General features: G+C 39.2%; 1 protein-coding gene across 1 annotated transcript in view; it reads left to right on the plus strand.

Moving 5' to 3' along the window:
- Positions 1-1,212: 1,212 nt before the first annotated feature.
- Positions 1,213-21,634, plus strand: part of NAV2 (neuron navigator 2) — a gene marked incomplete at its 5' end in the record, with an annotated part of 366,989 nt that continues 346,567 nt past the window's right edge. Inside the window, one exon of the mRNA XM_082283277.1 lies at positions 1,213-1,287. Coding sequence (XP_082139403.1) covers positions 1,213-1,287 — 75 coding nt within the window. The remainder of the gene's footprint in view (positions 1,288-21,634) is intronic.

Raw genomic sequence — 21,634 nt, forward strand, 5'->3', positions numbered from 1 at the left:
AAATTGATTTAATATTTAGCCTCTTCAGTATACAATTCAGTGTAGTAAATCTGTTTTTCCTGGTGCCTGCATATTGAAGCCTGCTGATATTGATCCTACCTTACAAATTAACTCAGGAGACTCTTTGTCTCTTGTAGTAAACTTGTGCTTCTCAGTACAAAAAGAACAGCATTTTAAGCTGGTTGACCTGCTAAGCTGTGATTTTGCTTTCTTTACCAAGTAATAATAGAACCTGTTTGTTTACGTATTATCATGCTCAGGATTTTGGGAGGTGGCACACAGTAACTTTACAGGCTGTGGAGAGAGATCCCTGGGTAAGAGACCCCAGAAGAATATTGGGTTTGGCTTCAGATCTGGGACTCAAACCCTGGAAAGCTGAGTTTTGAGTTGATCCTTGCAGGCTTCAGTCAGTGTTGCAGTAGGTTCAGCTCTGATGTACAGTATTGTCATTTTGGGGCAGTTTTATGTGAGAAGCCCCAAAGGCAAGCTAACACTCTAAATAGGCATCAAAACATTTTGAGAAGCTTGGATGAAGAGTGTAGTATGTTCAAAACATGTAATTATTGTATCAGTTCTGACTTGCGGCTCCTGGTGGTGGGCAAAGAACATCAGTAGCTATGTTTTCTTTCAAGCTGGTAAAAACTGCTTTTTTTCCCCCCCCTTCTAGGTATTTGTTTGAATACATAGAAGAAGATGACAAGTGTGCATGGATGATTTTACGTAATTAACACCTGCTAGATTTGCAAAAGGCAATTATCACTGCGAAGTGTTTACATTGATTTATGGGAGGAAGGTGGCCCATGAGAGGGATGCTGATAATATCAACACAGTGGATTAAATGCACATTTACACCTTTATTGACATACAAATTATCTGTGCCAGGAATGCACTGAAAAGGCTGCTGATGGAGCAATAATGTGGCACAAACTACTGGGTTTGGATTCAGCTCTGTCATCCTTCTGTAAGGCACGTACATGGAAACCTTCATCTGAGCTACTATAGGATATAGAGGCTCACAGAATGGCTGCTTGTTAAGATAATGAGCAGTGATGGCAAACAGGAATTTAGAAGGATGATAAAAGACATGGACGAGGTTTGAAGGAATTATCTCGCCTTTTTTAAAAATTATTTTTAGATATTTTTTTTTTTTGTTTATACTATGGATTTTTAGAGAAAGCTTAAGGAGGCTGGAAGAGTCTTTGTAGCAGGGAAATGGAACCTGGCTCTGAATCCAGCCAACATCAGAAAAGAAAGACTGTGACACATGGACTGGAAGATCAAAAAAGGGTAAGTGACAAAAGGTGGGAACACTTTCTGCTTAAATTACTGAAGGAGATGCAAGTGGCAGAAGAGCTCCACATAATGCTTTTATCACTTGCACTTGCTGCTTGGTATGCTCAGCCAGCTGTAGATCTCCTGATTATATGTTTTAGAAAATGTTTGTCTTCAGGCTTCTTCCAATGTATGGGGCAAAGAGCTGAGGGAAGGGGAAATTGTGATGAGAGTGAAAGAAGGGAAAAATGTCTAGAATTCTGGCTGTTGATGGGGAGACATACAGTGCAAATGAAGTATACTGACTCTTACTGAGTCTGATCAGATTATTGATTTATTGTAAGTTTACCTTTTTTCCTCTGTTGATATTGTTAGTGGAGTGGTTAGAAAAATGCTTTCTTGGTGTTTGGTGTTTTAATTTGCTGAGAATGTTGTACATTTGCCAGTGCCCTCATTGTCCTGGTGGTACTGTTTGCATTTTGCTGTAGTTGCCAGATATAAGTTTGTCTTGAATCAAAATGTACAGTGGAATGTGCTTAATGTCAGCTGTTGGCCCTTATTTTGCTTAAGTGCTTTTGTGGAAGCTCTGTGTGTCGAGGTGGTGTTGTGTTATCCCCTCTTAAAGGGGTGCACTAAATTGACCTAAGTGAAGTCCTTGTCTCAGACAAAACTGTAGCTTGTGAACACCTGGGACTCCAAAGTTGTTTTGTTGGCACCAGTCAAGCAAACTAAAACTTTGACATGTTTCTGCTGTATAAATCATTGATGTTGTCCTCCATGCAGAGTTGGTGGAGGGTAGAAAACACTGTGTTGAGCTCTGTGTGGAGAGCTCCTTTTCCTTGTGTGATTTTTTTTTTTTCAGTTGAAAAGTGAGTTGGAAAAAAACCTGATCATCAGCTATTACTTTGCTGTTCAACAGCACTGTCTAATTTCAGGGAGAGGGAGGTTAGTGTCACAGTTTCATCAGGTCTGCTGAAGAATAAAAGTGGTTTCTCTGTCACCCCATTAGAAATCTAAGCAGCCTGGAAAACTTTCAGAAATTGGATAAAATGCAGCTGTTTGCTTGGAGAGAAGTAGCAGTTCGGGAACATTTATTTGGGGAACAAAATAAAACTCCTGAATGTATTTTAATTGCACCAAGCATGATCTATTAACTGACAAGTTGCCAAGGTCTTCCTTCTGCATTTGTCAAGGAAGCATTTTGGGACTGAAGTAAATCAATAAGGGTTGAAACAAAATCCTTCTATTGACTTAATTTCTGGAGGCTGCTAGAACACTTCCCCCCCCGCCCGCCCCCTTAAGTGTACAGCATTATACTGCATGTGGGGTGTGATGGCAAAAACATTTGCGACCTGTGACACCAAAGTATGCTGTAATCGTTTTGATGCACTGAAATTAATATGCAATTATGTCTGTCTCTCCTTGCTGATAGGTATGGGAGCCTACATCTCCCATCTGCTCCTGGCTCTGGGTGTTTGGTGCACATGTAGCATGGGGCCTCTGAATATATAATATAACCCCAAGTGAGGCTCAGTGGCAGCTGGGATAACATCAATTGGTCATGCTTTGCTGACATTCATTTTAACTTGAACTCTAGCCGTCATGGAGATTATTAAATTTATAATGATACATGTAAGATCCATTTTAATGACTCCGCATGCTTGGGTGATCTCTCTCACTTCTGTTTGCAAAACAAGTCTTAATAGAGTATTACATTTCATTTCCTATAGAATTTTTCAGGGAAAGATTACTTATGAGAGTTTTGCTTAGACTTATGCTTACTGGGAAAAATGAGTTTGGAATAATAATAATAATGTTGATGCAATTCAGTTGTTGTTATTATGGAGTTGAATAGTAATGTAAACTTTAGTGTTCCTAAGCTTAAAATTCTTAGATTTCTGTTAGGGAGAAGTGGATATGTGATCAAAGGCTGTTAAAATTATTCTTCAATAGAGACTTTGTTATTGGAAGTGAGGCTTATGCTGGAAGAAATAAGATCAAGCTAATTTTTAATCAGGTGAGTGCATTCTCCTTTTTATCACCATGTATTATGGACATAAAGTCAACCATTGTTTAGTGTTTCTGAAGCAATAAGAAATCAGTCTGTGTACATACACCCCACGATGATGGATCTGGCTTGTCTTTCCCAAGTAAAGTACAGAATGCTATGTTTGCATTTGTGGTGTAGAACTAAAGCTTAGTTTTCTGTTTTGTTTTTTTTTTTCAAGTGTATTTCTGGTTATCACCTTAGTAGGTATATTGATTAAAGTAAGACAAGATTTAGTATTTGTGCTTGGTTTTTAGAGGGATGGGGTTTTGCTCTTTATGTGTTGGCTGATCTTCAAGAACTCAAAACTGGGCTGCCTCTGACTTTGCTGAGATCAGCTGAAGCAGGTTCTTTTCACTCATCACAGCTTCCCAGGCTGAGTTTAAGAGGACTCATATTAATCTTTGGGATAGCAATACAGCTATCTACATGTCTTAAGTTGGCTCTAGTGGGAATTACATTGCCAAATTCCATGTAACTGGTAATGTACAAGTGAAGAATTTGATCAGGTTTAATAACCGTGTAAGCTGACCATCTGAAGGTAGCAGGATTACCAACATGAATACTGATGTGAATAGTGAGCAGGCTTTATGCCAGGATATGACCTTGGCAACAGAGTCTTCAAATACAAGAGTAGTATAGGTGATGCTATAGACTTTTTGTCCATGAAGTTTGTGTGTAGAGTATTGTTTTGATATAAAATGGATGGTCACTCTTGAGCAGTGAATTCAGATATTTACTTTTTTTTTTTCCTTGAAGAAGAGACTTGAGGTAAAAAATGCTGCTAAAATAATACAGTTAGGTACATTTTCATGTCCTTTGTCATGAAAAATTTAGTGCTGCCCTGTGTTCTGATTAAATGCATTTTCTGCTGATGAGTGAGAAGAAATATTTCTTCACTTGGTTTCCATCCTTCGTTCCCTCTTCTTCTTGACTTTCCATTCAGGTCCATAGCTCTAAGTTAGTGGGACATCCTAAAGAAATGTGTATGTGCAGTAGTGACAGAAGTGTCTTCTGCTCTGCCTGGCTGAACCCTCTTTGACCGAATGATGAGTAAAATGTAACTGTGAAATGCATTCAGACTTTGGAAGGATCTCTGTAAATGTGTATTTTATGCTTAGATGTGCTCTATTGTCTAACTAAACAGTTGTCTCCGCTTAACTTGGCATTTTAATTTTTTGTTAGAGATTTATTTGCACTTACCTGGTGTCCTGGGCTGGTAGGTTTTAGGAAGGACTGTGTTGTCAGCAGCACAGAAAGTAGCATGGTAATAGTACACCTCACAGGCTTGTGATGTTGTGGTGGTCGATTGTTTTTGTGCATGGGTTTGTGGACATTTTTGGTTTTGACTGCAGAAAAGTTTTTGTCCTGGACTTTGAAATAACAGTTCAAGCTACCTGCTCATGCTGCCACAGAGGCAGAGTGTGTTTGGCACTGGACCTTTTAAAGCCAAACTGATGGTGGTCTTCCAGTATTTTTTTTCTCCTTTTGCTACTTTAGAGTAAACATCCTCAGCTCTTTTTTTTTTTTTCTTTTATTATTTTTATTTTGAATGAAGAATGTGCGAGCTGCAGTTTTACAGTGTTACAAGCAGACTAACACTGTTTTCATGGGGCGTCTTTCTCTCTTGTTTTTGTTGGAGCAGTCGTTGTGATACCCGTGACTGAAGCCATATGCTTTAGCTTTCTCCTGGGTTTGTGTTTTTCCTGGCTTATTATTGATACAGTTCCCATTTGCTTGAGGATGCTCTGCTGTTACCTTTATATCAAAGTCAGTTTAAAGAGCATAAGTAGTCTGACATGTATTGACCTGCTTATACTGAGGACTTGTGTTGTTTAAAGCAGGGTAATGGTGGCTGAGTACCATGTTTATTAGCAGAATTTTGTGCTGAGACATTAATGCAGTTGGGTATGTGCTGCTGAGCCAGTGTGGAAGCACTCAAGTATAACCACTTAAAAATTGCAGCAAGACTTAGCTTATGAAATTACAGCAAGCTGTGTTGTGGTGTTTTGATAATTTAACTAACTGGGTTTTTATGGAAATACACATGCAATAAAAATTCACTGAGCAGGAGAACTGAGAAGATGTCAGCTTCTCCTTTGTTTTGCAGATATGTAAAACCCTCTGTAAGCATAACAATCTCTGTAAAATTTTAGTTCCTGACTGGATTTTATGTTTTTATAGCAGTAATTAAGGTTGTTAATAAATTTACTTTAAACCTTATAATCGCAGAATCAGATTTGGGAGATTTTAATTACATGGGAGTACCTTGGTGATCTGTCCAGGGCTTGGCTTCTGTGTAAAGTCATAAATTTCCTGCTCTTAAGATGCTTTTGAAACTCTTTTTGTGGGTGTGTTGTCTGTGACTATTTTAAACCACTCTTCACTGAGAAATTGGCTCAAAGAAACATGTAGTTGTGTTTGTTTTTGTGATGCAGATTTTCACCTTAATGGTTGCTACAAGGTATTTTGTTCTTCTATTTTCTCTAAAAGTTCTTTCTGCAATGGTTTTAATGAGAGAGTTATAGGAGTGTGATTTGATATTGCCAGCCCTCTCCCAGACAGACCCTGGTCTTAAAGAAATTTCCCATATTGTCAAAAATGTTTATATAGTGTAAACAGAGGATCTTGCTTACTCAGCTGATGTCTCTTGTAATCTTTGTCTAGTTAAAGGAATTTTGCAAACTTCTTAAGATTCAAGGGTGATTCTTTTCCAGCTTGTGTAAGTTTGCGTTAGGATGCGATGCAAAGGATCTGTGGTGATGTCAGCCAGTCAAAGGTTTGACTGCAAGTGGTGAACCCTGTGAGCCTGAGGACTCTGTGGCAAAGTCTCAGCTAGAACTGGCTCATGTAATTCTGTCAGTCTTTCATCTCTTTGCCCTGTCCTTTCCCCATCTCTGTGTTACTGTACAATGAAAAAAGCTTGTGTGTGATTCCTTGAGGTCTTAGGCTTGCCCAAATTATTCTTGAGGGTTTTTTCCAAAATCCTGGCATGCATGCCTCTGAAAATGCTTGCATGGTAGACAGTTTACACAGCAGGTAAGTGCAGATGCCGTTGTAAATGGAACTGTACAAAATCAGGCAGAAATTATTTCTGTTTGCTGAAATTGTCTTGAATAATATGGAAGAGTTGATTATTTCCAGTCTTAAAGGAGTGAGGATCAGTGCTGATGAGGACCTTCTACGGCACCCCTGACTCTGCTTGTGTCTGGAAGGACTTCCCTGCTTGCATTTGTGTGTATCTACACGGCACATGGTTTTAAACTGGCTTTTCCCCCCCTCTTCTCTGATGGTAGATTAAGACTACACTGGTGTGATCTGCTCATTCAAATCCTACAACAGTGTCTGGTGTGCTGTACTGCCAGTGGCACTGATCAATAGCTGATCTTTCAGAGCTGAACAGAAACCCAGCAATATGATGCATCAGCTGCTTGCCTTGTGTGTAGGGAAGAAATCCAGCCCTTCGTCCAGCTGCTGCTGCTGACAACAGGCTTTAAAACCCTAAGGCATTACATATGATTATTGTTCTTATCTTGGATGACTATGACTATTAATGGTCATAAGTTAGCTGGGATATTTTGAAATTTAGCTAGGCATCTTGATTCTGTGGAAAATCTCCAGTCTGGGGTGGATTATATATTGTCTCCTTCAGTTGGCTTGGGGGTCCCTCGTCTGGGGCCCTTGTGAGTGTGGGTTAAAGAGTGAAAGCTGGACGTGATGCTGTAGCTGTGGCTCAGTGCATTATTGAGCCTCTTACTCCAGTTTTCCACATCCTGTGGTATAAATGAGGATTTATATATATATATATATATATATATATATATATATATATATATATAATATATGATAGCTAAGATCCTAATGGCTTCATCAATCTAATTTCAAAGGTAATGAAACCAAAAGGCTCAAGCAGTAACAGGTAACTGCTATGTAGTGTAGGGTGTGTTCTTTGGAGTATAAGAACACTTTTTCAAAATAAAGTTAACTTCTGATATTAAAGAGGGTTGTAGGATGCTAAGTAGAGCTCCCTACCTAGTAAAAAAATTCTTCTGTTACTAGTTAGATTGTAAAAAAACTTAACCCTAATGCCACAGTGTTTTTGGGAATGCTTCTGCAGCTGTGAAATGCATTTCATCTCTCATGCCCTTCTTTTACAGTGGTTTAGCAGAAGTTGCTGTATTTCCCTCATTTTTTCTGTGTTTAAGACATAGCAAACCCATGTTTTCTGTGCCATAGGATGCATTTCCCCTGATGCACTGCTTCCCCACTCCCACAGCCCTTACACATGGGAAAAGTCCAATGGAAATTACTGAGTGTCAGGTGAGTCAGTGTTGCAAGAGTGAGTTGGATGTCCTGTGCATTTAGTAGGACAGGTGTCTGTGTGTGTTACATAAACGGTACAAGAAGGTAAACACTAGAGGTTGTGTGTTTACTCATTTTTATAAAGCAAGTGTGACTTTCACATAATGCACATTCTAACTCATTAGCGTGTAGTTTCCTGCATACCTCCTTAGAAAAATGTTCATTATTATGTAAATGGCTACCCTCTGGCTTTGAAGTAATTGTCACTTAGAATAATGTGTGGGCCATGGTATAAAATACTTCAAAACCTAAATAGCTGGGAAATTCAAATTGGACAGTCAGACATTGCCTCTTGCTGTGTCTGTGCCTGGAAGCAAATTTGATATCCCTGAGGTCAGTTATCTATTGTGATATTCCTGGTGAAGGGAGTGGTAGGAAAGGGAATGAGGAAAAGGAGGAAGGAGTGTACAGGAAATAGTCTCTGTGGTAATTCAGACTTCTTTACTAATTTTAGGGTGTATTACAAAGCTTGGAGTCTTCCAAACTCAAGGGTCTTCCAGAAGAGGAGGCATTAGGGAGAGACAGGCCTGCATTTGTCAGTATTTATTTTTAGGCATTCAGTGTTAGGGGTTTTTCTGGTTGATTATAGTCTAGTTTGACAGATGTGATATAGATTTATTTATGCTTGCACACTGCAGCAATTCATAACTTTAGGAGACAAATATTAGTGACATCTTCCAGTAGCAGCAAAGCTCTAGTATATTCTTTAACAAAGAAATTAGGTTTCTCTGTTAAGATCCAGTTCAACAGATGACTTTAAGCATATTTCCTGTTGCAGTGCAGATGAAGGAATTCTTGGTGAGTGTGACAAATGTGTATTTCTTGGGTACTCCTCCTTGAAAAGCATCATGTCTGTGTATGCATTCATGTTCATGTGTTATTTTCAAAGGGTTGCTAAGAGGAATACTTAAAATGTAACAGAACCTGGCACTAAAATAGGTGTGTTACAGATGAAAACGGCTATTTTCTTCTAAAATTGTTCAAGGTCACATTGGTCTAACTCTAAAGTAACTTGTAGGAGACTGCTGAACTAAGTGAATTTATTCTCCCAGGTGAATTCCCTTTGTAATGCAGTACCTTGCTATTGTCTTCTAGATCAAGTTGTAATTTCCCTTTGCAGAGGAAGACTGGAAGGGCCAATACATCTGAGTTTCTTCCCTTTTCTTGCACAAACCCTTTTGCCAGTCAGTTCACTCTCTGTTTCTGCTCTTTATCTGGCAATGCAATGTAACCTAGAGGAAGGATGTGACAGTGGCCTATGGTCTCTGTGTACAGTGTTATGGGGAGATGGAGACAGTGTAGAGACCTCAGCCTTTCTCCAGCTTCTCAGGAGTCTGCTGCAGCGTCTGATGGGAACCAGACCCATTTTTGGGAGACTTCGAGAGACTCCCGCAACATTCCCATGGAAGTAAAAGTCAGTGAGAGGATGGAGATCAGTTTTTGTGTAGAGGGAAAAAATATCTTGCCCTTTTTGTTGTAGAATTATAAAAACCCCTTCCTTACAGAAGACTGTCATTCATCCTTTAGAAAGAAATGATCTGGCTTACAAATTAGCTTGTCCTTGCAGCATTAGGGAAAAAATAGCATGGTATTGAAGACTGTGATTCCTTTTCTTGCTAACAGATTATGATGCGTGGATGTCTCTTGAGGCTATCGCACATTGATGGTAATAAATATGTACTCAGGCTTGCGTAGCTATTTTTCAAGTATTCTGCACTAAAAAAGGAGTTGTATTCAAGGGAGCTGAGGGGCAAGAGAGTAGCTTCTGAGATCTGGTAACAGTTGAGAAATCGATGGAGACAAGGTAGGCTTGTTATGAAAAACCTCACTTATAGGTGGAAGATGAGAACTCTACGTGCTGCAAGCATTTAGTTTGCAGTTTATTTTCTAAAGTCTTTCAGTTCTTCGCTGTGATGACAGCAGTGACTATCAGATCCTCAGTAACTTGGAGGATTTGTTTTGGATAAACAACATACATCCGATATGACTACTCCAAAAATGTAACAAGGCAGATGGAATTGCCTGTGTTATTTCACTGTCTCTCTCTGAAGTTTCCTAATTCAGATGCCTTGTTTTCTTCATTGATGTTTGCTGTATCATGTCAAACAAGGTAATGAATTTTTAAAATGTCGTCAATTTAGTCCTGTGATATTCAAAATTTTTAAGTAAATCCTGTGAACACAGTAGGAATGATAGTGGTTAGAAACTGGAGAGATCGCAGAATTGCAAGGCTTAGGGTAAGGAAAGTTGGATTGTAGTTAAATTTTTTTGTGATATGAGCATGAACTGGACCTCAGTTGTTCTATTATTGTTCCATTGGTTCATAACATGAATGTTAAAACAGTCAAACAAAAACTAGATGGTGCTAAATCAGTTATTGAAGGTGTGCCCTTCCCATATCAGCCTTGATAAAAATCAACATAAGATATGAGAAGTGAATGACAGGTGCATCAGCTATCTCTTAATTGCATAATGTTTGTGCTTTATTGTTATTTAGGCTAATAGCTCACATCCCTTGAATGAGAAAACCACCAAGAAACACCAGAAGAGATCTTTGTTTCAAACATGTAATTTTCACAGGTTTTAAATGCTTCACTCCATTGATGTGAAACTCATACTAATCTTATGTGCTGGTTTGTTGCTGTTGTTGTCTCTTTAATTTGCTTTCCAAACTGGCATTATTTTGATTAATATGCTGATTTCTGGAGCTCAGGCTTGGCAATAGGAATAGCCTGTCTTCAAACTCCTTTTCCTTTAAGATACTTGGCTAAATAAAAGGAAGATTAGTTATAGTGTGTATGTGTTAGGACTGGAATAAAATATTCATAAATATTTATCAGGTGGGGAAAATGAATACATGGGTGCATCCTTTTAAAACTCAGATGACATGGCATAATAGACTAGCTGGCAGAGGATGAAAGGTTAGTGTGGGGGAGATTTTTCATCTTGAGTAAGCTACGTAGTAACCTGGAGTGCAGTACAGCACACTGAAATGCCAAAATAGATGGCATCATGTACAGGCAAGGGCCTTTCTAGATAGATAGGCAGATGATTGCTTTCCTAAGAGCCTGGAATTCATGGGTGGTCTGATATCATGCACTGTATTTACAGTGGCTGAGCGTGAAGTCAGTGTGTTTAGTGCTTTGATGGAATCCCAATGAGACAGAAGATATGTACTGCATTAGCAGAAAATCCAGATTTTGTAACATACATTGTAATCAATAATGGCATAAACACAATGTTTTGTTTTCAGTCTTCTGTGTTCACCTGTCTTTATCTGTAGGTAATATATTTTCAGCTTGTAGCTGTTGGAGTTTTCCTTGTGTATAAGCATGTCTCTTCATAGAGGAGAATGTTATTCTCCAGTTGTCAGTTGTAAATAATAGCAGGAAAGACGGAGCTCTGTGGTTCAGGGGAGTGTGTGAAGTGCTGAGGTGTGAAAGGAAATCCTCCCTCCCTCGTTCTCTGTGTTGTTATGGCTGGATCTGAGTTGGAAAGTGCTGCAGCTGCGTGGTGGTAATTGGCCCAACCTGGGTATGTTCCAACAGCAAGAAGCATCTCTGGAGCTTTACTAAAAAGTTCAGACAAAAGAGCCCTTCACAATCTGAGTGTGTTACATGGGTTGGACTGATCTGTCTGCCACTGTCCTGCTGGTGCAGCTTCCCATTTCAAGGGCTGAATTGTTTGGGTGACCCCTTCAGTGCTGCCCTACACAGATGGGAATATCTGAGACACACAGATCCCAGTATTGGATGCCTCTTGGATTAAGCTAATTTTTTTTTCTTTTAGAAGTGGGGGGGAGGGGGAGGTAGTGGTTTGGTTTTTTTTTTTCTTTTGGAGGTGAGCATCATTTTCAGATGAATCCAGCTGTCAGCCTGGCCCTGTGTGGCTTTTAGGCAGTGTAGCTCCAAGATCTTTGGCTGAGCTCAGGATTGGGGAGAACAGAAGAGTGATGGAGGATGGGAAGCTGGAGGAGAACTGGCTTGTTCTCACAGTGCTGGTTTTGTTTTTTTATTTGGAGTTTTTGTTGCTGTAAGTAAAATGGACATTAGAAATGGATAATCTTGATAAATGATGAGAAATACTTGCTCTAGTTTTGCAGACAAGAACACAGGCAACATGAAAGCAAGTATGATGCAAGCATTCACCTTATATGAGGAAATCGCTTAAAAATTGAAGTGTCCTTGTTTCTAAACAACTACAAAAAACCCAAACAAAAAAAAATACCCCTTAGAAACCACAACAAAAGCACAATACTCTACAGTCTGTAAATGACTGTTCCATAGTAGCTTTTTTTTTTGGTTTTACTGTTCCATAACATGCTTTTCATGTGTGCATTGAGGTGCAGACAGTTCCTGTCTGTACAGGGTTTTGGTGTGTTCTGAAAAGAATGGCTGGGCTGAGAGAAGTGTCCTGCAGAGCCAGAGGTGTGGAAGTGGAGGTGATCCCCCTCTGGTGCTGCCCTGTGCTCTTGGAGAGCAAGGACAGCTGAAGAACTTTGTCTAATCTACATCAGTTGTACATGCCTTTGAAGATGATGAAGCAGCAACTGCTGTCTTCTCCTCAATGTCACTTCCTCTGCCATAAGAGGATGGATCATGACTAGTAACACTTCCTCTGCAGTAAAAACTGGTCACTATCAAGTGCAGAAGGATTTAGGATTCAGATTGTTCCAAGATGTTTTGAATGTCTCAAGAGGTGTGTGTATAAACAAATTATACATGCTAATTGGTTTATCTTGCTAGGTGTCATCCAAATAAACCACTAATTTATTTAATAGATTTCATGATTTTGGATAAGAGCATAGTATAAAGGTCTTTCATGTCCTGCTTCTTTGGGTTACAGTAGTGGTTCTGATTGCAACTTCTCCAGTAAGCCCTCTCAGCAGGTGTACTTCAGATATTCAGGACAGAGAAGAGTGGTTTTTCTTATTTTTCTTGTGAATCTTGTCTGGCATGGGGGGAGTCTAAACTAGGGAATGGTGAGAGGAGGACAGAGTCTGTTCTGTCTCAACCCTGGCAAGTGCTGTGTGCCCCACAGTCAGTACTGTAGGTGTGCTTCATTTACCCCATAGTTCCTCAGTTGCATCTGTTCCTGGGGTCAGGAAGGCAACCCCCCAATCCCTGATGAACCTCCACATGTACTGTTAACAACCTCACACTGCAAAGAGTGCCCCAGAGTGTGTTGTAGCTGCTGCCCCAGCTGGGCATGGGCCTTTTGAAGAGAGGCAATGTAAAGCCTGTTAGTGTGGTCCTTGGAGGATACAACAGGATCTAATTATGTTTCCTTAAAGCTTGCACGTGTTTTTAGCCAACTTAAGGGGTGTCCAGTTATCATGACCAAATTCATCTGGGAGTTTGGAATGACTAATTTTCTTCTGAAAGAGAATAGTATGCCAAAATTGTTCTATTGCAAGTCAATTGCTATGATGAACTTCAATGATAATCTTTTGTTGCCAATTAAGATTAGTAATCTAGAGTGCTTTTTATGTTATGAGTTATTTTCCATTGCTATATCCATTCCTATTAAACTAGAAAGTGGATTTCAATTTAGAATTTTTTTACAGCCTCTAAACAATGAAAGCATTCAGTCTTGATTTGTGTTTAATGGCTGGATAAAGACTGTTTGTTTTTATTTGTAATGTAGTGTTGTCTCCTTCGCAGCTAACGTCAAAGATATCATAAAACAACATGGTGACTGTTTAATAGGTTCGTTTCATCCTTAATGCCCGAGAGGAAGATGTGACTGTGCACTTCAGCAAATGGTTCCAAATTGAGTCTTAGGTTCCAATATCTTAGCTTCTTGTGTGTCTACAGTCCAAGCACGTTGTCAGTCAGCATATGTGGCAATGCACTGCATGTTCACAGTGAACATCGTGCAGTTAAACCCTTCTGAAATCAAGGCCTTTGTGAGGGAGATCCAGGCAGCATGTCAGATGTTTGAGTGTTGAACTTGGGAAGCCAAAAACTATTCATAACCTCTGATGATAACTTAATAGCCATGTGTGTGTTTTTTTTTCTTTTTGGCCACGTGCCCAGATTCTATAACGATGAGTAGTTATCTTTGCAACCTTTCACATTGTTGACAGTGATTAATAACGTGTTGTGCACACTTCCATTGCATCAAATACCAATTTTTTGAGTAATGGGAAAAGAATATCTAATTAGGGAGTTAATATCATTGACTTCACACGTTGTATATAATTCAAGTATTATTTTTTGGAAAAGCAAGGGTAGGAGTAGTAGATTGAAGTATGATTTTTATGTAGTTATGGGAGTAGAATATTAGGTTTTAGAGTTAGTTTCTATCAGTTTCCCTAATACAACTGAAATAGGAGCATATGAACACAGAAGCGTATTTTTAAAGGATTTTACTGTGAGGAAGAAAGTCTTTTAAATCACTAGATGCTGCATATACTCTTTTGAATGTTAAATCCTGAAGCAATAAAGATAGCAGATGTTTGTAAAAATGAGAGGACTGCAGCTCAGAAGTCTTGTTTCTCCTGAGCAGATCTGCTTGAAATTGCCAGTGTGTGCACTGATAAGCACTCAATACTAGGAACTTATCTCTCAGGCAATGTGTAAAAAGTGTAAAACTGATGATTGGAAATTAAGAGATGGGTACTATTGTCATACTTGGATACCTTTCATGTAAATACACATCCTTCAATTGCTGTATTTTTTTTAGTTGATGACATTTAACCTGAAGCACTTTTTTTCCCCCTTTTTGCTGGTATGGAAGTAGTTTGCATATTGCTGTATCTACTCAAGAAACACTGAACCATAAATTAGGTCACCTATGCTGATTTTCCACACCTTTTTTTTTTCCCTTAGAGTGAAATTTAGCTTTTCTACTGTTTGTCTGTTAAACATCTTTACCTTTCAGGATTCAAGGGGTTTTTTTGTGTTGTTACAGCTGCACTATTTAGCAATGCAGAACCTGTAGTTGTTTCATGATTTAGATGATATCTATGTGTACATATTAGTTTCTGATCATGTGGCTAAGGACTGACACAGTAAACTGGTATTCTCTCTGGTTTGTGTCATGGTTACTTCATTAACTGTGTTGAATTATGCTATAAATATTTGCAGGAGCCCAGTCTTTGTAGTCATTCTCCGTGGGGAATTTGCATTGAAATTGATGGGGGATCTGAGTGTACAAAAGCTGCTTGAGTGGGCATCATCTGCTCTTTCAGGCACGCAAGCCTAAGTGGTAAAATATATATATATATATTTAACAGCTAATGTACTGTTAGGGCAATCAAGGGGATGATTCCCTTGGTGATGTAAGTGGTTAGGCAGGAGGGGGGTATCTGTTCCCTCAGAAACAGAGGAGATTTTTATCCAGAAAAGCTCTGGATAAAGCAGAGGCCGACAGAGAAGATGCAGGAATACTTCTGTAAGCTGAACTATGAGATGATGATGGGAGGGATGCAAGTTTAGTGAATTCAGGATTGTGACTATGTAAAAGCCTTTCATTTGTTCCTTCCTCTAAGGTATTTTGAGCCTTCTATGAATATTGTACTAAAGGTGATGTGTTCTAGAAGTTTTAGAGTTGCTGTGTGCTGGGATGCAAGCTCACACAGAGCTACAGGAGCAGAAGAAATTATTTTTGAAAATGAATTAAAACAAAATTCACACCACTGTGGAAACCCTCATACAATGGAAGAATGATATAAATTTACTCCTTTCTCTCTGCAGCCTTGGAATGGGATGGTTGTTGAGTAGCTAATCTTGTGCTCCATGAAGGAAAAACACAGTTGGAACAAGTTAGTTTTGCAGATATACAATAACTGCAGAGAAACAATACAGTGCTCTCACAAAAAAGCCTCAAATTGTTACTTCCTTTTGCATTTACTGTTTGGCTCTGACCTGTATTTCAAAGGTATACACACAAGGAGAATGAAAAGCTGTGTTAAATTGTGGAAAGTTTGCGTCTTTGCAGGACTTCATCTTGACGTATAAATACGTGGTGAGAACTCTGGGATAGGGACTCCATTGTTTCTTTGTGGAAAGGCACACACCAAACTGAAACCAGAAATAAAAGGTGGTGGTTTTGCCTGGATCTTTCTTTCCATAAAGATGGACCTTTTTGTACCAATAAAGGTTACCTTTTTGTAACAATAATTGCCTCAGTTTCTTCCTTCTCCTCGGAAGCAATGCAAATGGAGAACCAAGAAGCTTGGCATGGAACAGCTTTGTGATGGCTCACTGTGTTTCAGCATATATTCTACTGTGGTTTTTAGCTATAATCTTTCCAATTTTTGGCTGACATAGTTTGGCTATGTTTATATTCCATGACCCCAGTGGTCTGTCCAAGCCTCAGCAACAGAGCACAGTAAGCTAGTGAAAGAGACAGAAAAAAGCTGAGAAATTGTGGGTTTGTTGGTTTTTGGAGGAGGGAAGGGGTTTGTAGTCTTTTTCACAACCTAATTTGCATTTTTCTGGAGACAGGCAGTGGTGATATTAAGGCCTGTGTTATTTCCCGGGGTACTTGGAATTCATAAGTTTGAGTTAGACTCTTCCGATTCTGCTGTGAGTTTCCCTCTGTGATCAACAGAAGAATTTTCATCTAACAAAAGTAAGGTCTTGTGATTATGCTAATATGCTCTAATGAAAAATGGATTTTCTCATTTGAGCCCTTGCATAAGCGGCTTTATTTTGCTCTTTGTTCTTTTTAAACTTGTCCTTGAAGTATCCTGGCCATTTTAGACTCAGGATATGATCCTAAAATACATCCAGAGAGTCCTGAGAAAGGTGATGCCCAGTGGTCATGCTTGCTGGAGACCTGCTACTATGCAAATAGAAAAATACTTTCCATGGAAGTGTAGGGTTTTCCAGTCTTGCATTTCCAAAGATGCTCTTTCCCCAGCAGCAGAGTCATTTGCAATTAATGGCTTAGAGGCAAGGAGTGAAGCACAGAATAACATGAGAAGTCCTATGAATATCAGCCACAAAACAGTGCATATCTTTTCCATCAGAAATAGTTGATTTTTCATTAAAATGCTTGGAGATGAGTATTGTTGTGCATGGGAACAAGTCTGGCAGTGGTTTGGAAAGCAGAACTGGCCTATTGCACTGCATTTACAAATTGCATGATGGTCACATTGCTTTGAATGTGAGACTGGGAAGCTCTCTGTTCTGAGCCTTTGCAAGTTAATGGCTTAGTCTGAAATCCTCATACTCGGTTGGAAAGATTCCCTATTGGATAGGGAATTGCTAACTTGTGATATTGATTCTGACAGGGTTTTTTTTCCTAAAGAAATACATTTTATTTTGTCAGTGAATTCAAGGCGTGGGTGTGATGCCACTGGAAAATGAGCACTGTGTCTACTGCCAATTTGAGCACTTTAATGGCTGCACTAGAGGCAGCTATTCTAGCAGAGAAACTTGTGTGTTATTGTTCATATTATTTCACCACATAAAGGAATCCATTTTAGTAGTATGAGTTGATTTAAAATACACACCAGTGAGCGAGTAATATAAAAGCTGGTAGATAAAAAAGTGTTTCCTTCTTGCTTAACCTGTGTGGTTGGTAGCTGAAATACCTGTCTTAGGCAAGAACAACTTGTATGACTTGTCCTTGAACATGAATTTTGAAAGTTGGCCTAAAATTTTGGTCAATCAGTGCATGTTTTGATTGTGTACTGTCAGCAGGTTCCCCATCAGATTCTTGTGGCTCTTCTCTCCTGCTTTAACATGCAGTCCTTGCACCTCTGTTGTTTAGTGGTGAGGTCTGGTGTAGGCACAGGTCCAGTAGTTGTGGGCTGCTAGGAGAAACCAGAAAAAGTAGTTTCTGGCCTATCTGTTGCACTGCTTCAAGCAAATACTGGATATTTTGAGGTTAGACTGGAACCTTTACCCTTCAGTTTCTTTCTTAATTGTATTTTGGTTTTATTGGATCCTCATTCTAGACCTTTGAATCATTATGAGTATTTTGCTAAGTAGCATTGAAAATACAAGGGTGATGCATGGAAAGATACAGGACAGTATCTAGAAGTACTTAATCTGTGGTCATTGCCACTCAGGTTCCCAGTGTAACCATTGCTGCAAGGTTTGAGTATATAAGTAGTCTGAAATAAGGTTTTTTAGGTACCTCTGAATTCCATGGATGAGCTGATATCTGTAATTCCATGGCTGTGTAATGGCAAGGAATGAACCAGAGGGAGACTTAATTAACACTCCTCTTTCTGTATCTTTTCATTTAAACCTGGTAGATTTTGTTCAGTGGTGCATCCAAGCCTCGACTGGTGTGACAAGGATGTTGCTGTTTAATGATCTGCTAAGAACAGGAAAACATCTTACTTGTAGCCTTTCACTGGAGGATGAGTTGTTGCAAACTGTCTAGTGATAGTCATTTAGTTACAAGTAGAAGCCTAAGATTTTGGTTTTTGAAAGTTTGGATAAATTTGCAGTAGAGCAGGAAAAAAATAAAAGCTCAGCAGCAAACATCAGTAGAAATGGGGCTGCATCTTTTGGGCTGGAACTCAAAGTAAATTGGCTGTCTAAACACTGTCTTGCCAAGCAGCTGCTTACCAGGCTTGGTGTTGTTTTTAAACTGTGTCTCTGTCAACGAGGCTAATGATACACAGCTCCACTTATCCCATGTTGTCTGTGTGTGCTATTGCAGTTGGATGCCAAGCTCATCCAGGGGTTCCAGTAATTCTTCCTCTGTGTGTGTGTGTATCTTCTGAAGTGGTTAATGACTTCTGGTCAATCTTGGGTCATCCTTTCCCCCTTACCACAAAGAGGTGTGTGATCTCTGTGCACCAGAAATTGTTAGGTCTGTGCAAATCAATATCCCAGATGAAATTTAAATGATGGCTTTCCAGGGGAAAAAAAAAAAAAGCTGAATTTTCACGACATGACTTTATAAAGCGTTTCAAACAATACCAGCAAGTCTTGAAAGCTGTCCTGATCCACATGGACATGGGAGCCTAACAGCCTCAGTGGGTGGTATGTGTGATGTGGATGCCAGGGCTTTCTCACGTAAGTGTAGAGCACCACCATGTTTGTTCCTGAGATCTTCAGGGTGGTGGGTGATGTGTGGTTTACTGATTAATATTATTATTATTATTATTATTCTGGTATTACGTAGAACTGTGTTGCATGTCTGCAGCACTTCAGTGAATCTCTAAGGTTGTGAAGATGGATCTGTGAAAGGAGTTAAATAGTGGAGCATAAAATGAAAGGGATGTGTTTATCTGAACTAACGTGTGTGCATGCATATTTATTGCACAATTTGGAAGTCTGAAACCCCCTGTTCTTTCATAAATATTTGTATGTTCCAGCCTTTCATTTTGGTTTAAAGTATGTAATCTACCATAGCAAATACACTTTTATTTTTTTTATCCCTTGACAGACCTTGCCAAATGATTACTTTCACCAGCTGTTCGAAATACTGGAAGAAATAATGAGCTTTAAAAAAAAAAACCCGACAAATCGTAGCTTGTTGCTTCCTCATTCCAGTGTCACTAGAAGGTTTGGACAGTTGCTCTGTCATTAAGTACCTACTTATTTCATTCGTTATGGTTGCAATGAAAATAACAGTTTTGCCATTTAAATTTGTACTTGAAAATCTCTTCTTTGAGGGAAGACAGTCATATACAGTCATGTAGGCCACAAATACAATGAAGTGACAAGTGCTATATCTTAAAAATAGAAAAATGCTCAAATTGCTCCCACTGCTGACCAAAATTTAGGAAACTCTTGGATCCTCAATGATAGTTCTTCATGTTTCTTCTGTGCAGATGGTTTCATGAGGCTTTAAGTTTCCATTACTTTCATTTAATATGTAAGGATTGGTTCTAAAAGCATATGTGAAGTAGAGCCCACCTTTGTGAAGAATCACAGTGGTCATGGTGTGCAATGAACTCTTGTTGACTTGTACTCACAATTTAGAGACTACAGTGGGGTGTCTGGGTTGTGGCTTCCCAAGAGTTTGTGCCTTTTTGAAACTTCCTTCTGTGCAAAATTAGCCCCTTATTCTATAGCACCAGTTGTATTAGTGTTTGCTGAAAGTGTGACAGTGTAATTGGAGGCTTAGGGTTAATACTCACTTCAGATTAAGCTCAGACGTGTTCTGGGTGATGAAGAGTAAACCCGAAGTTTAAAAGGTTAAAATAAGTCTTATTATGGTGGTCATAAATGACTAATCAAATTAAGTTTATTTGTGTAAGTGTACTTAAAGTGACTGAGGTGGAGAAGTGTCTTAGAGTAGGTCTTTCTTGCTATAGGAGGTTCAAAGTAAAGAATATTATTTCAGTAACTTTTTTCCAATTTTCAGGCAGTTGCATGTCTCTTCCTGCTGATACTGTCTTGGGTTTTTTTGTGTTGAGGTTGGTCAGGGTTTGCTGGGTGGTTCTTTTTCCTAGTATTTTTCTTGCTTGTGGTACCAAAAGCATAAAGGCTGGAATCCATGGTCTCCTGCTTTTGGTGTTAGCCTGTGGTCTGTTGTACACATAATTATGGGCTGTAGAAACAAACTAATGATGTCATTGATAGTTTTGCTAATGGGGTGTGTGTTTGCTCTTCTTGTAAATAGAACAAATTATGTTGATGCCCATTTGAAAAGATGGGGAAACCTGGAAGAAAATGGCAAGTCACTGTGTGGGTGACTTGTTCTGGCACACATTTTCTTGTGAAGCTTGTTGTTTGTAATATTGACTCACTGGGTCTGTCTGGTATTTCAGGGGAGGTCAAGAGGCTGTTCTGATTTTTTTTTTTTTTTTTTGTTGGTGTGCATGAGTAATTTGTTAGATTCCCAAGTTTTAGGTGCATGTGTTTGCAGTGTTCCTTACTTATGGTACCTGTAGTAGCTCTGCACCTACTTCAGCCCCCAGCAAGGACTAATACTTTGTCTTGCCCCTTCTGCAAAGAATTTCCTGTTTTCAGGGGAAAATAAGAAACCAGTTCCTCCCTGGATGTCTCTTTTTAGATGAAACTGCTACTTTTCAGATAGGTAACCCTATAAATGGGGTTGTGGAACAGGGATTAATCTTGTAGGTAATGGAAAGATCCAAGTTTTATCTACAGTGTTTTTTCTGTGAGTGAAAATCCAAGTCGGAACTAGGCTGGTGCATTTTTTGTGTGCTTAATATTCTTTCCAATATGGGCTGAATGATAAATTTGGGAAACCTTTAGCATTCCTCTCTGCACAATAATGATTTAAAGTAGGGTAAGTGCTCTACTTCTGTCTTTTCATGCTTATTTAAGAAAAATTGCGCTTCTGTCTGGCATCACTCCAAATGTGCCCCCCTAGCTTAGTATGATGAGCATGACATCATACGGTCCCTTGGGTCAGCTGGGATCAGCTGTCTCACCTGTGTCCCTTCCCAATTTTTTGTGTACCCCCAGCTTACTTTCCTGGTGCAGTGGCACGAGGAGCAGAAGGAACTTGACTCTGTGCAAGCACTGCTCATCAGCTACTCAAACACCCCTGTGCTATCAGCACTGTTTCCAGCACAAATCCAAACCATATCTCCATATCAGCTACTATGAAGAAAATTAACTCTACTCCAGAGAAAACCAGCACAGGCATCCCGAGGTCCTTTATTTAGTGAGCTTTCCCAGTTATGCCTCTTCAGTAAAGCTTATCTGTATGTTAGATCCTGAATGTGAAATGAATAGTCCTTTGTGTAAACACAAATAGATAAAATTTTATCACTTGGAACAGCTATTTCCATGTAGTGAGTTACATCTGAAATGCAGAATGACTGATTAAGGAGAACGTAAGTTGGAAGATGTTAGCAATAGCTTGTGAATAAAAATGTTAACAACACTATAGGTGTCAGGGAAGGACTGTAAATAATTTGTGGGTTTGGAGCTAAAGATTAAGGTAAGAAGAAACTGGAAACAAGGGCTATAATACTGGAAACACATAGTCCTGCTGCATTCTGCTGTGTTCCTGACTGATGCTTTGCTTGTGTTTGCGACAGGACCCTGGGAGTTGAGG

Source organism: Coloeus monedula (genome assembly GCF_965178545.1).
Source record: "Coloeus monedula genome assembly, chromosome: 6".
NCBI lineage: Eukaryota > Metazoa > Chordata > Aves > Passeriformes > Corvidae > Coloeus > Coloeus monedula.